Below are 13615 nucleotides of genomic sequence, written 5' to 3'. Positions count from 1 at the left end.
GCGCCTGCCTTTGGCCCAGGGCGCGATCCTGGAGACCCGGGATCGAGTCCCACATCGGGCTCCCAGTGCATGGAGCCTGCTTCTCCCTCTGCCTGTGTATCTGCCTCTCTCTCTCTCTGTGACTATCATAAATAAATAAAAAAAAATTTAAAAAAATAAAAATAAAAAAATAAAAGCAGATTAATCTGACTATATATATTTTAAAACTTGGCATAAAAAACACTATAAAAAAGCCAAATAATTAACACCAAATTGGGAGAAAGGTTTATAATGCATATGACAAAAAGGTTAATTTCCCTACCATATAAAGGCGACTTATATAAATCCCTAAGAAAATGACCAACAACCTAACAGAAAAATGGGTAAAAGATATGAACAAAATTCACAGAAACAGAAATATCTGATATGTAAACAGTGCTCAATCTCTTTAAGAGAAAGCACTTTTAATAGTGAACAATCATAACATTTACTATGTGCTAGGAACTGTTCAAAGATCTTTATACATATTAACTCATTTAATACTCACAAAAATCATATAAGGCAGATACTAATATGAATCTTATTTTAGAGATGAGAAAGCAGGAATGAAGAAGTTAAGCAATTGGGACACCTGAGTGGCTCAGTGGTTGAGCACCTGCCTTTGGCTCAGGTTGTGATCCCAGGTCCTAGGATCAAGTCCCACATCGGGATCCCCGGGGAGCCTGCTTTTCCCTCTGCCTATGTCTCTACCTCTCTCTCTGTATCTTTCATGCATTAATAAAAATTTTTAGTTAAAAAAAAAAGTTAAGCAACTTATCCAATATCATACAAGAAGTGATAGATATGGAATTAGAGGCCAGGAACTCTACTCTTACAGTCTGTACTATTATATTTCTCATAGTATAATAAAACAACCATTTTCACCCATTCACTCAGCACCTACTAGCAAGGGTTTGGGGAAACAGGCATTTTGCTGATGGGAGTTTAAACTGTTATATAGAGAGTAATTTGGCAGAAAAGAAGAGAAGAGAGAGAAGAGAAGAGAAGAGAAGAGAAGAGAAGAGAAGAGAAGAGAAGAGAAGAGAAGAGAAGAGAAGAGAAGAGAAGAGAAGAAATACACAAACAAACACACACACAACAAAAGCATACATCCTTTAAGCCAGGAATGTATGCAATATAGAAAAACAGTTGTGATGATGATGATAGAAACAATATGTCCATAAACACTGGTAAATGGATTGGTAAAATATCACCATACATAAAGAACGATGAAATATGTGACCCATTAAAAATAAAGGTAGACAGGACAGCCAGCTTGGTGGCTCAGTGGTTTAGCGCCGCCTTCAGCCCAAGGCATGATCCTAGAGACCTGGGATCGAGTCCCACGTCGGGGTCTCTGCATGGAGTCTGCTTCTCCCTCTGCCTGTGTCTCTGCCTCTCTGTGTCTCTCATGAATAAATAAATAAAATCTTTAAAAATAAATAAGTAAATAAATAAAGGTAGATCTATATGTACTGGTCAGTAAGGGGCAGAAGTGTGCATGTATGTGTCTACTACTTTTTTTTTTAATATTTTATTTCTTTACTCATGAGAGACACACAGAGAGAGGCAGAGACATAGTCAGAGAGAAGCAGGCCTCACACAGGGAGCTCGATGTCGGACTCGATCCCAGAACTGGTAGATCACACCCTGAGCTGAAGGCAGACGCCCAACCACTGAACCACCCAGGTGTCTCACTATTTTGGTTTTTTAAAAAATGTAAAAATATAGTTAACCTGCATTCTTCACTGAATGTCAAGTTTTTTTTTTAATGATTATTTAGCCATTAAAAAAAGAAAAGGAAAATATGAGCAAATCTACTACTTCTGTACATAATGCATTCTAAAACTATGCATGGAAGTCAAAGATTTCAATGTTAAAAACTATTATTCCAAATATATCTTAAAAGCTTCACTTCCACCTTTCAGAGACAATCTTCAAAAGATAATTCAAGTATTTTGAATGTTCTTTGCCTTGATAGATGACCATAAATCTTAATAGATATAGTTAAAGATTTTATTATATTAAAAAGCTCTTTTTTATTTTATAGAGAGAGTAAGCACAGGCAGGGGGTGGGGTAGTGGGAGAGTGAAGCAGGGTCCCAACATGGAGCTTCCATTCCAGGACTCTGGGATCATAACCTGAGCCGAAGACAGACGCTTAGCCAACTGAACCATCCAAGAGCCCCAAGGATTTTAAGTAATCTCTATACCCAATGTGGAGCTTGAACTCACACCCTGAGATCAAGGGCCACGTGCTCCAACAACTGAGCCAGCCAGGCACCCCTCTGTAGTGTACCATATTAGAGCATGCATTTGCTACTTTTAAAACCAGCAAATTTCTGCCTTTTCTTTTTTTTAATGAAGAACTAGCAGTCTTTCATCACTAGTATTATCCCCTCCTTTTTTGCCCCATTCTTCATTCAACTTTGTAAAATGATAATTTACAATGAAAGTAGTGTTCATTTAAAAAAAATTGACAGTATGATTCTTCTTCATATAAAACCTTAACTGATTAGTCTTCTGTAAAAATAGATTTAAGTGAAGCTGTTCTTTCTGAAGAAGAGGAGAGCCTAGGAGAGCCTAGTAAAGTGAATGTTGGAAATGTCTGAAGTAATCTTAGCCTTCAGGCTAAGATTTACCACACTAGTCTTAAGTCAAATATATGCCATAAAAATATTTAAGGAAAACAAATGTGCTTATTCCAAGTTGGGCACAAAAATGGAGGGCTGATATAAAATCAGTCAACACACACATTAATATAAATTACTTACCATAAGAGCCTCGGCCAGCCATTTTATGAAATTGTTGCCAAGTGAGAGGACCTTGAACTCCCCAAGGCCTTACTGTTCGTTTTTTCTGAATAGCATCCTGAAGAACTGGCTGAAGAAATAGGAGCATTCGAAGTATATCCTGTGAACACTGCATACTCACATCTACAACCATTAAAAAAAAAACAACTAAGAATTGTGATTGCCAACACAAAGAAATAAAACTTAATCATAACAAAATACATGAAAGTTCAACTTATATCAAGATTAAGCATTTGCTTGTGCAAAGAACTATATTAAGTTCTATTTCAAATAGTCTGTAGAAATGGTTCTTTTGGGGCAGCCTGGGTGGCTCAGTGGTTTAGCACAGCCTTCGGCCCAGGGCCTGATCCTGGGGTCCCAGGATCGAGTCCCGCGTCGGGCTCCCTGTGTGGAGCCTGCTTCTCCCTCTGCCTGTGTCTCTGCCTCACTCTCTCTCTCTGTCTCTCTCATTAATGAATAAATAAAAAATCTAAAAAAAAAAAAAAGAAAAGAAAATGTTCTTTTAGATACTTACCTAGAACAGACATAATGTTATAACTCTTCTCCATAACAGTCATTCATTAGCTCACTAACCAATCTGTAATTTTTTAAAAATTTATTTATTCATGAGAGACACAGAGGGGGGCAGAGACACAGGCAGAGAGAGAAGCAGACTCCTATGGGGAGCCTGATGAGGGACTGGATCCCAGGCCCCAGAATCATGACCTATGCCAAAGACAGACGCTCAACCACTGGACCGACCATCCAGGCGCCTCAATTTATAAATTAATCAAATTATTTCTTTTTTTGCATTTGTTTTTATTGTTTTTGGTGCCTGTATTTTCCCAGAAAGAACTCTACCTCATATTGAAATGAGTTATAAACTGTGTACTTTAATAACCACCACTATGGTAAAATGATCAGATAGGTAAGACTGGTTATATTGATTAAAGTTTAATTTGGGAAAAACAGACTGTAAACAATGCTGAAATACAGAACTTATACAGTAACAAACTTACTTGTACTATAAAAAGTGTTATAATATCCATAAATATTTTATATATCTAGACTTACAGATTTATAGATATTATTATGACTTGTATTTCTGACCAACTATTAAAATGAATATGAAAGATACTGCTCTTAAATGTCAAATGGCTTAAAAAAAATCACTAAATGTTACTGATATAATTAATCTGCACCCCCAGTTCATTCAGTTGTACCATTAAACATGTTTGAGCACTTGTACATTAAATTATTCAACTTTAATTATTATCATTGCCTAATTTGTTATTTCTGGCTTTCAATCCCCTAGACCTAAATAATGTACAGAATTATAAGTAATTTAATTTCAGATATATTGCTTAGTAACTATTATGTTTAAATAAACTACTACTGTAGGGTCGCCTGTGTGGCTCAGCTGATTGGGCATCTGACTCTTGATTTCGGCCCAGGTCATGATCTCAGGGTTGTGGTATCAAGCTTCATGCTGGGCTCCACACTGGGCATGGGGCCTGCTTAAGATTCTCTCTTTCCCTCTCATTCTGCCCCTCCCTAAAAAAATACATAATAAATAATAGAATATGTAGTCATTTAAGTAACAACAGAGTTATCAGAAATGGACTAAGGACTTACACACTGGTAAATCAAAGTAAGTTACAAAACTATCTATATGGGCAGCCCAGGTGACTCAGCAGTTTAGCGCCGAGTTCAGCCCAGGGCGTGATCCTGGAGACCTGGGATTGAGTCCCACGTTGGGCTCCCTGCATGGAGCCTGATTCTCCCTCTGCCTGTGTCTCTGCCTCTTTCTCTCATGAATAAATAAATAAAATCTTAAAAAAAAAATAAACTGAATTCATAATCAAAATCTTCCCACAAAAAACACTGTCTATAGAAGACGGTTTACACAAATAGTATACATATTTATATGTATTCATATCTAAATATTCACATAAAATGAAGTCTACAGAAAGTTGCTATTGATAAAGTTGTTTATCATAGTCATATGGGAACCTTTTGAAGACATATATGCTGAGGTATCCTAAGAAATTCTGTCCTGGGTTTAGCTCAGAAATTTTTATTTCGATTTTAATTCAGAAAGATTCTCAAATACTTTTTCATTCTTTTAGAAAACATTTTTATTGAAAACCTACCATGGGCCAGGAATTATGCTAGCTGTGGGGAACACTGTGTAAATAAATTCTTATTCACGTCTTGAAAGGTCTTTATAATCTTGTGGGCGAGAGTGCCATGGAAAAGAAATATAACTGTATATAATGACAGGTGCTAGGTCTCTATTAAAACTGAAACCTGATTGGAAACAATGATAACAAGGTTATAAATGGGGATGCCTGGGTAGCTCAACTGATTAAGAGTCTGCCTTTGGCTAAGGTCATGATCCAGGGACAAGCCCTATGAATGGCTCCCTGCTCAGTGGGGAGTCTGCTTCTCTCTGCCAATCTCCCTCACTCATGCTCTGTCAAGTAAATAAATATAATCTTTTAAAAAAAAAAGGTTATAAATGATTTTTAAGAATGATCATGAAGGACAGACACATAGATCAGTAGAACAGAACTGAACATGCAGAAATCTCTTATTTATGGTTAATTTATTCTTGACAGGGTATCAAGACAATTTAATGGAAAATAATCTTTTTAACAAATGGTTCTAAGACTGTTGGATATCCACATGTAAAAGCTTATATCTATTAACACAAAAATTAGTTTGGAATGGATTATATACCTAAATATAAGTGCTCTAACTATAAAACTCCTAGAAGAAACACAGTAATAGGGATCTCTGGGTGGCTCAGCAGTTTGGCGCCTGCCTTTGGCCCAGGGCGCGATCCTGGAGACTCAGGATCGAATCCCACATCGGGCTCCCGGTGCATGGAGCCTGCTTCTCCCTCTGCCTCTCTCTCTCTCTGTGTGTGTGTGTGTGTGTGTGTGACTATCATAAATAAATAAAAATTAAAAAAAAAAGAAACAGTAATAATTCATGACTTAGGGTTAGGAAAAAGCCTTTTTAGATATGACACCAAAAGCACAAGCAACAAGAAAGTAAGTATGCGAAGTTCATTAAAATTAAAAACTATTCTGCCTCAAAGGATACATCAAGAAAGTAAAAAGACAACCCAGAGAATAGAAAATATTTGCAAATCATGTATCTGATGAGAGACTTGTATCCAAGAACATATAAAAAACTTACAATTCAATGATGAAAACAAAAAAGTCTCATTAAAAAATGCGACAAAAGCTCTGAAAAGACATTTCTCCAAAGATATACAAATGGATAATAAGCACATGAAAAGTCATTAAGGAAATGCAAATCAAAACCACAATGAGATGATACTTCACACTATGATGACTATAATCAAAAAGACAATATGACAAGTGTTAATGATGTGGAGAAAGCAGAACCCTCACACATTGCTGGTGGGAATCTACAATGGTAGAGCTGCTTTGGAAAACAGTCTGGCAATTCCTCAAAAGGTAAAAGAGTTCTAGGACCCAGTAAGTACACCCACGAGTAATAAAAGCATATGTTCACATAAAAACTTATACACAAATGTTCACACCAGCATTATTCTTAATAGCCAAGGAGTGGAAACAACCCAAACATCCATCAACAGATGAATGGATAAAGTGTGGTATACAATACAAGAGAATATCATTTGTCAATAAAAAGCAATTAAGTACTAATGCATGCTACATGGATAAACTTTGAGAACACTATGCTAAGTAAAAGAAACCAATCATATGGTGTATGATTCTACTTATGTGAAATGTCCAAAACAATCTATATGGAGAGAATGTAGTTGACTGGCATTGAGGGGGAGGGTTTGGAGGGAACTAGGTAGTAAATTCTACTCGGTATGGATGATACCCAGTAGTGGGTGATAGTGATGAAATGTTCTAAAACCAACAGTGGTGATGGGTATATAACTCTGTGAATACAGGCATATCTTGTTTTGTTGTTTCACAATTTCTTACAGGTTGATAGTTTCTGGCAACCACGTAACAAACAGGTCTATTGGTGTCATTTTCCACCATCTGCTTACTTTGTGTCTCTGTCACACTTGGGTAATTCTCCCAATATTTCAGGTTTTTTTTTATTATTACTATATATGTTGCAGTGATCTGTGATCCATTAGTGATCTCTGATGTCACTATTACAAATTTTGGAGGACCCCACGAACCATGCACATATATATAAGATGGCATATTTGATAAATGCTGACTGCTCCAGAATTGGCTGTTTATCTCTCTCCCTCTCCTTGGGCCTCTTTATTCCCTGAGACACAACAAATTTGAAATTAGACCAGTTAATAATCTTGCAAGGCCTCTAAGTGTCACGTGAATGAAAGAGTTGTACATTAAATCAAGAGCTAGAAATGATTAAGCTTAGTGAGGAAGGCATGTTGGAGGCCCACAGAGGCTGAAAGCTAAGTTGCCCCAAATAGCCAAGTTGTGAATGCAAAAGAAAAGTTCTCAAAGAAAATTAGAAGTGCTACTCCAGTGAACACGCAAATGAGATGAAAAGTCAAAGGTTTTGCCAATATGGAGAAAGTTTTAGTGGTCTGGATAGCACATTTTCTTAAGCCAAAACCTAATCCAGAGCAAGACCCTCTTTTCAATTCTGTGAGGGCTGAGAGAGGTGAGGAAACTGCAGAAGGAAAATCGGAAGCCAGCAGAGGTTGGTTCATAAAGTTTAAACAATAAAGCTGTTGAAGAAGAATGGTCTTAGAGTGCTGTAATGGTATGAATGGGCAGAAATTTGGGCAATTTTTACTTCTATTTCTCTGCACTGTCGGGATTCATTCCTTTCAGCAAAGATGTATTTTTTCATAACTAGAACAAAGCTTTCCCTATCATGAAAAAAATAAACATTACCATTAAAATACACAAACTATAGCTTTTACGTTTGTAATTTCTACAAATATTTTAAAACACCTTGGACATCTACTATTTGCCAGGCACTGTTTTAACTACTGGGGTATATCAACAAACAAAACACACAAAAACCCTAGCATGTACACAGAACTTGCACTGGGGAAATTTATCAATTAATCAACAAACTACACAGTATGTTAGAAGGTAATACAAACACTACAGAAAAAAGCAAAAGGAGGAGGATGGAGAACATGAAGAGGAGTTTCTAATTTTATACTAAGAAAATGACATCTGAGAAGATTTTGATTTTTTTACATTAGGTTCCATGCCCAGCATGAAGTCCAACATGAGACTTGAACTCACAACCCCGATATCAAGACCTGACCTGAGATCAAGTCAGATGCTTAACCACCTGAGCCACCCAGGTGCCCTGACATCTGAGAAGATTTAAAGGAGACAAAAGATGGTTTACCCTTGTAAACACACGAGGGAAAGGTATCCCAGACAGGGGAAACAATTAGGGCAAAGGCCTAATGTAGGACCTTTTCTTTCATGAGACTGCTGTAGTTTAACGAAGTACTCCAATATTATAGAATATTACAGTATTTTTTTAAAAAAATATTTCATTTACTTATTTGAGAGAGAGCGAGCTTGTGCAAACACAAACAAGGATGAGGAGCAGAGGAAGAGGGAGAAGCTGACTCCCTGCTGAGTAGAGAGCCCTATCTGAATCCCAGGACCATCATATCATGACTAAAGCCAAAGGCAGACACTTAACTGACTGAGCTACCCAGGTGCCTTTTGAATTACTTTTTAAAAAAATATCTATTTAAGTAATTTGCACCCAACCAGGGACTTGAATTCATGACCCCAAGACCAAGAGTGGAGTGCTCTTACAACCGATCTAAGCAGGCACCTCTGTTTAGAATTACTTTTTTAAAAAAGATTTTATTTATTTTTTTATGACGGGGGGTAGGGGTGGGCAGAGGGAGAAGCAGGCTCTGTGCAGGGAGCCCAACGTGGGACTCTATCCCGGGTCTCCAGGATCACACCCCAGGCTGAAGGTGGCGCTAAACCGCTGGGCCACCACGGCTGCCCTGTTTTGAATTATTTTAACACAAGTTGTTAGGATGAAATTTATCTCTATGGCTGTAAAGTTTCCTATTTACATCAATGTTTATTGTTACACAAAACACGCTGAGGCTTCATATTTTCTTTCTGGCAAATAAGTTGGTCCTTTAAAAAATTTTTAATCAAGGTAAAACTGGCATAAACATTAGTTTCAGGTGTACAATGTAATGATTTAATATTTGTATATATTGCAAAATGACCACCACAGTAAGTCCAGTTAACATCCATCACCATACATAGTTACATATTTTTTCTTGTGATAAAAACTTTCAAGATGAGTTGGATCTTAAAAACAAATAATAGAAATAGAGTGCCACTAAGGCTACTGCTTCTGCTATTACTACTAATTGCTAATATCTGAGTTCTTAGTTTGTGCCAGGCACTACTCTCTGTGTTACATAGAACACTGATCCTCCTCTCAAGTCTATTTGGGACAAATACTATTATTGACACAATTTAAGAAAATTGAGGCACAGAGAGATTTAAATAACTTGCCCATGGTCACAGTATATAGTGATAAAGCAGTATTTCAAACTCAAGCAGTCGGCCTCCACAACATATATTCTTAACTACTACCCATGTTTGAAACAATCTTGCCTTTTGAACACCTATGACATTCATTTATACCTTTTTCTTTTTTAACTTGGTGCTTGAGTTTAAGTAGTTCAATGCATCATCAAACTACGTCATGAACAAAATATTAACCATTGGTCCAAGTACTGCCCTCCTATACCACAAATTTTCTTTAATAATAATAACATTATGAACAACTACGATCTCATAGATCAAGAGCTAGAACATCACCAGAACAATCTTATTAGTGCTTCTCCCTGTTCTATCCTTCTCTCAGCTTTTGAAAATTACCACTATCTTAATTTCATGAGCATCTACGAAATATTTAGTTTTACTTGTTTTAAAGCTTTACAAAAAGGTAACTTACCATTTATAATCTTCTAGGACTTGTTCCCACACTCCTTCCCCTCAATACTAAGATTCATTTGTTTGTTATGTATAGTTTTATTCATGTTCGAACTATACAACATTCTATCTGTACTACCATAATTATTTATCCATTCTCCTGTCAATGGGCATTTAGGGTATTTTTATTTCTTTCAACCCTGCATTATACTTTTGGTTCTCTGAGTAGTACCTAAGCAATTTAAAGGTAGGGGATATTGTTTTGCGCGTGTCAAAAAAAAAAAAATGACAGAATTAGTGAATGACACATGGACCAAATAAAAGTTATTATATGGCACACATCACCTTAGAAAAGATCTTTACCAAAAACCACATTTTCAAGGAGGCTAATTTTCTGTACAATAACCAAAAGTTAGAAAAGTTAATGGTATACTGAGATATCTTTTTAAAAGTATTAGGTTGTTTGTGCCTGAAAGAAAAATATCTAGTTGATTATTTTAATAATTGAAGCTTTTATTAATTCAGTACTTACTATGTTCCAAGCACTGTAATAAGCACTTAATATGGATTAGCTCATTAGATTTTTTTTTTTTTAAGATTTTATTTATTCATGAGAGACACAGAAAGAGAGGCAGAGACAGGCAGAGGGAGAAGCAGGTTCCATACAGGGAGCCTGACATGAGACTCGATCCCGGGTCTCCAGGATCACATCTGGGCTCCAGGCGGTGCTAAACCACTGCGCCACCAGGGCTGCCCCTCATTAGATCTTTAGAACTCTATGTAAAGTATCCAACATTGTAACTGTATAACATTATTTGACACTGATGACCATTTTCTCCTTCAACCATTTCCCATACTTCGCTTCTAGGGCACCATACTCTCTTGGTTTTCCTCTCACCTCCTTGTTTCTTATCCTGGATCCTCCCCTTCTTCTCTACCTCTAAACATCAGTTGTATCCTTGGACTTCTCTCTAGTCATTCTCTAGGTTGTTTGATCTAACTCCCCAGATTTTTTTTTAACTCCCCAGATTTTAATATTGAAAATTTCCAAAAAGAAAAAAAATGTTCTTAAAGATTTTATTTATTTATTTGATGGAGAGAGCAAGAGAACACAAGCAGGGGTAAGGCAGAGGGAGAGGGAGAAGCCAGCTCTCCATGGAGCAGAGAGCCCAATGCAGGGCTCAATCCCACCCTGGTATCATGACCTACCACTGAAGGCTGACACTTAACTGACTGAGTCACCCAAGGCACCCCACGAGAAAACTTTAATCTACAACTCCAACCACTCCCCTGAATTAAGATTTTATTTATTTATTCATGAAAGATACACAAAGAGAGAGAGAGAGAGAGAGAGCGAGCACACACGCAGCAGAGACACAGGAAGAGGGAGAAGCAGGCTCCATGCAGGGAGCCTGGGTCTCCAGGATCAAGCCCTGGGCTGAAGGCGGCGCTAAACTACTGAGCCACCCGGGCTGCCCCACTCCTCTGAATTTAAAACTTGTATCTCCAGGGATCCCTGGGTGGCGCAGCGGTTTGGCGGGATCCCTGGGTGGCGCAGCGGTTTGGCGCCTGCCTTTGGCCCAGGGCACGATCCTGGAGACCCGGGATCGAATCCCACGTCGGGCTCCCGGTGCATGGAGCCTGCTTCTCCCTCCGCCTGTGTCTATGCCTCTCTCTCTCTCCCTCTGTGACTATCATAAATAAATTTAAAAAAAATTAAAAAAAAAAAAAAAAAAAAAAAAACTTGTATCTCCAAATGTGCACTTGAACTCCTCCCCCAACGTTTCCCTCCTCTATAATTAGACCCATCATTCATTTTGCTGCTCAAGCTATCCTTGATTCCTCATCTTCTCTTGTATCAGCAAATCTTGTAGGTTCTATTTCCCAAATATACCTAGAACCTACTACTCGTATTTCTATTGCTAAAGGCAGACACTTAAGTGACAGAGATACCTAGGTGCCCCAATCTTGTCCTTTTCCACACCTTTCCCCTTTCTTTTTCTTCAAAGCATTTGTCACTAACATTATATAATTACTTCTCTTTTTTTTTTGTTTATGTCTTCCCCACTAAATTATAGGCTCAAATAGGGCAGGAAGTATGTTTGCTTCATTTAATGCTGTACTTTATAAAGGAACAGTGTGTAGCACATATCAGGCGCTCAGTAAATATTTAATGAGTGAAAGAATGTTGAATAAAGCAGACAACTAGTAATTTTCTGCTAATTAACATCTGCAAAGTGCCTTTTATACTCCTACATAAGGACATAATTACAGACTTACAATAACCATACTTTTATTGGTGAAATTAAACTAAACTGCTAGGAAATTCTCCCTTTAACAATGTCATTCAAAAGGAGTTTTAAGTCTAAATCTAAGTTCTCTATTAGCTACTTGGAAAACTGCCTTTAGTACTATTTCCTAAGAAAAACAATCCAAAAAACAAACAAACAAAAAAAACCCCAGAAATTTAAAACAGTCATACAACTAAGGGAAAGTAAACAGGAAAATTATTCCATTAGGATACTTACCATTTCTTTTGGACCAGGGATGTAGGCATGAACTTTTCACAAGTGCTTCATCAACTTTTCCACCTGACATGTTATCCATGAATTGACGCCCATGTTCTAATGCAAGGTAGCAGTCATTGCAACAGTCCCGCTCTTCAACACGTACCCAATTACTAATTACACCAATTCTAGGAAAAGGGTCTTGGTCTGCTGCTCCGAAGGGTGAAAATAAATTAGTGCACTGATCTTGTAGCAATAATATCAATTCATCTGGGAATTTTTCAGATTCCTTTAATCCTCCATTAACATGTTCAGCAGAAGTAGCCCTGAGAGCTTCAAAACGTTTTTCTGCTTCTTTGCCACATTCTGTGTTGCGTCCTATGATATCTAGTTCATCTTCAAGAAATAATCCTGAATTGTTTCCAAATTTTCTATTCATGACAGCACTGAAGCCACAGGTACACCTATACTGTGCTTCCTGCATTGGATCTGGAATGTAAACTCCAACATCGGCACCCTTGATATTCATATTGCAGACACAGATACAGCAACTATCAAAGTTACAGTCTTTAAACAAATTCATAACTGATTCTGAAAGAATGAGATTTACATAAAGACTGTGTGCTTCAGGGATGGAGGGAACAGTTGCAGGTTCAACAGAATTAAGGGGTCTGCATGTGGATGGGGTGGAAGCTGGTGAATACAAGTCTGAATTTTCATATTTGACTGAACCTTGAGCACTAGCAGGTCCACCAGCTCGGGGAGTCCTTGGAGTCCTTGGAGTCCTTGGAGTCGGAAACCTAGGCGTAGATGGAGAAGGAAGAATTCCTGCTCCACTGTTACTAGGAGGGGCGCTGCTCGGAGGCATCCCAAAAGAAGTATGAGTTTGAGGTGTGTAAGCAGGACCATATTCTTGATCAATAGTACTTCCATCACTACTGTCACAAAGATAAAAGAAAATCAAACACATAGAGGAACATATTAGTAATATGAAATAGAACTAAAAATGTCCCAGTATTTTTCAGTAATGCTGAAAATTATGAAAACACAATTAGTGCAAAAATTATAAGTATAATTAAAGTATATTTCTGGTTAATACATCTACTCTAGATGACCACTGTGGTCCAACCAACCAGTTCCAAAATTGTAAATAAAATCTGTTTACACTTATTCAAACCTAGGCATCCACATTTACTATCTATACTTCTTGTACAACAAATAACCATGTTTCATTGATCCTAAGAGGTCATTGTTGAAAAAAAGAAATACTTGATTTTAGAGATGTTTACATGCAATAAGGGACAATGGTAATCTTAAGATGCTGCCAATTATAACCCAAATTTCAGAGATATTAAAAT

The 13615-nt window shown here is 37.4% G+C and overlaps 1 protein-coding gene across 2 annotated transcripts in view; it reads right to left on the bottom strand.

Annotated features, from left to right (window-relative positions):
* Positions 1 to 13615, bottom strand: part of MED13 (mediator complex subunit 13) — a 105035-nt gene that overhangs the window by 22933 nt on the left and 68487 nt on the right. The window contains exons 16-17 of one of the 2 annotated variants that reach the window (XM_055320304.1): positions 12279 to 13195; positions 2792 to 2953 (exon numbers count right to left, since the gene is read on the bottom strand). In XM_055320304.1, coding sequence (XP_055176279.1) covers positions 2792 to 2953; positions 12279 to 13195 — 1079 coding nt within the window. The remainder of the gene's footprint in view (positions 1 to 2791; positions 2954 to 12278; positions 13196 to 13615) is intronic. The other variant, XM_055320311.1, reaches the window with a different exon arrangement.

This window comes from Nyctereutes procyonoides, unplaced genomic scaffold (assembly GCF_905146905.1).
Source record: "Nyctereutes procyonoides isolate TBG_1078 unplaced genomic scaffold, NYPRO_anot_genome, whole genome shotgun sequence".
Classification (NCBI taxonomy): Eukaryota; Metazoa; Chordata; class Mammalia; order Carnivora; family Canidae; genus Nyctereutes; species Nyctereutes procyonoides.
Note: the sequence above shows the minus strand (reverse complement) of the source record. Positions and strands in the feature narration are given on the sequence as shown.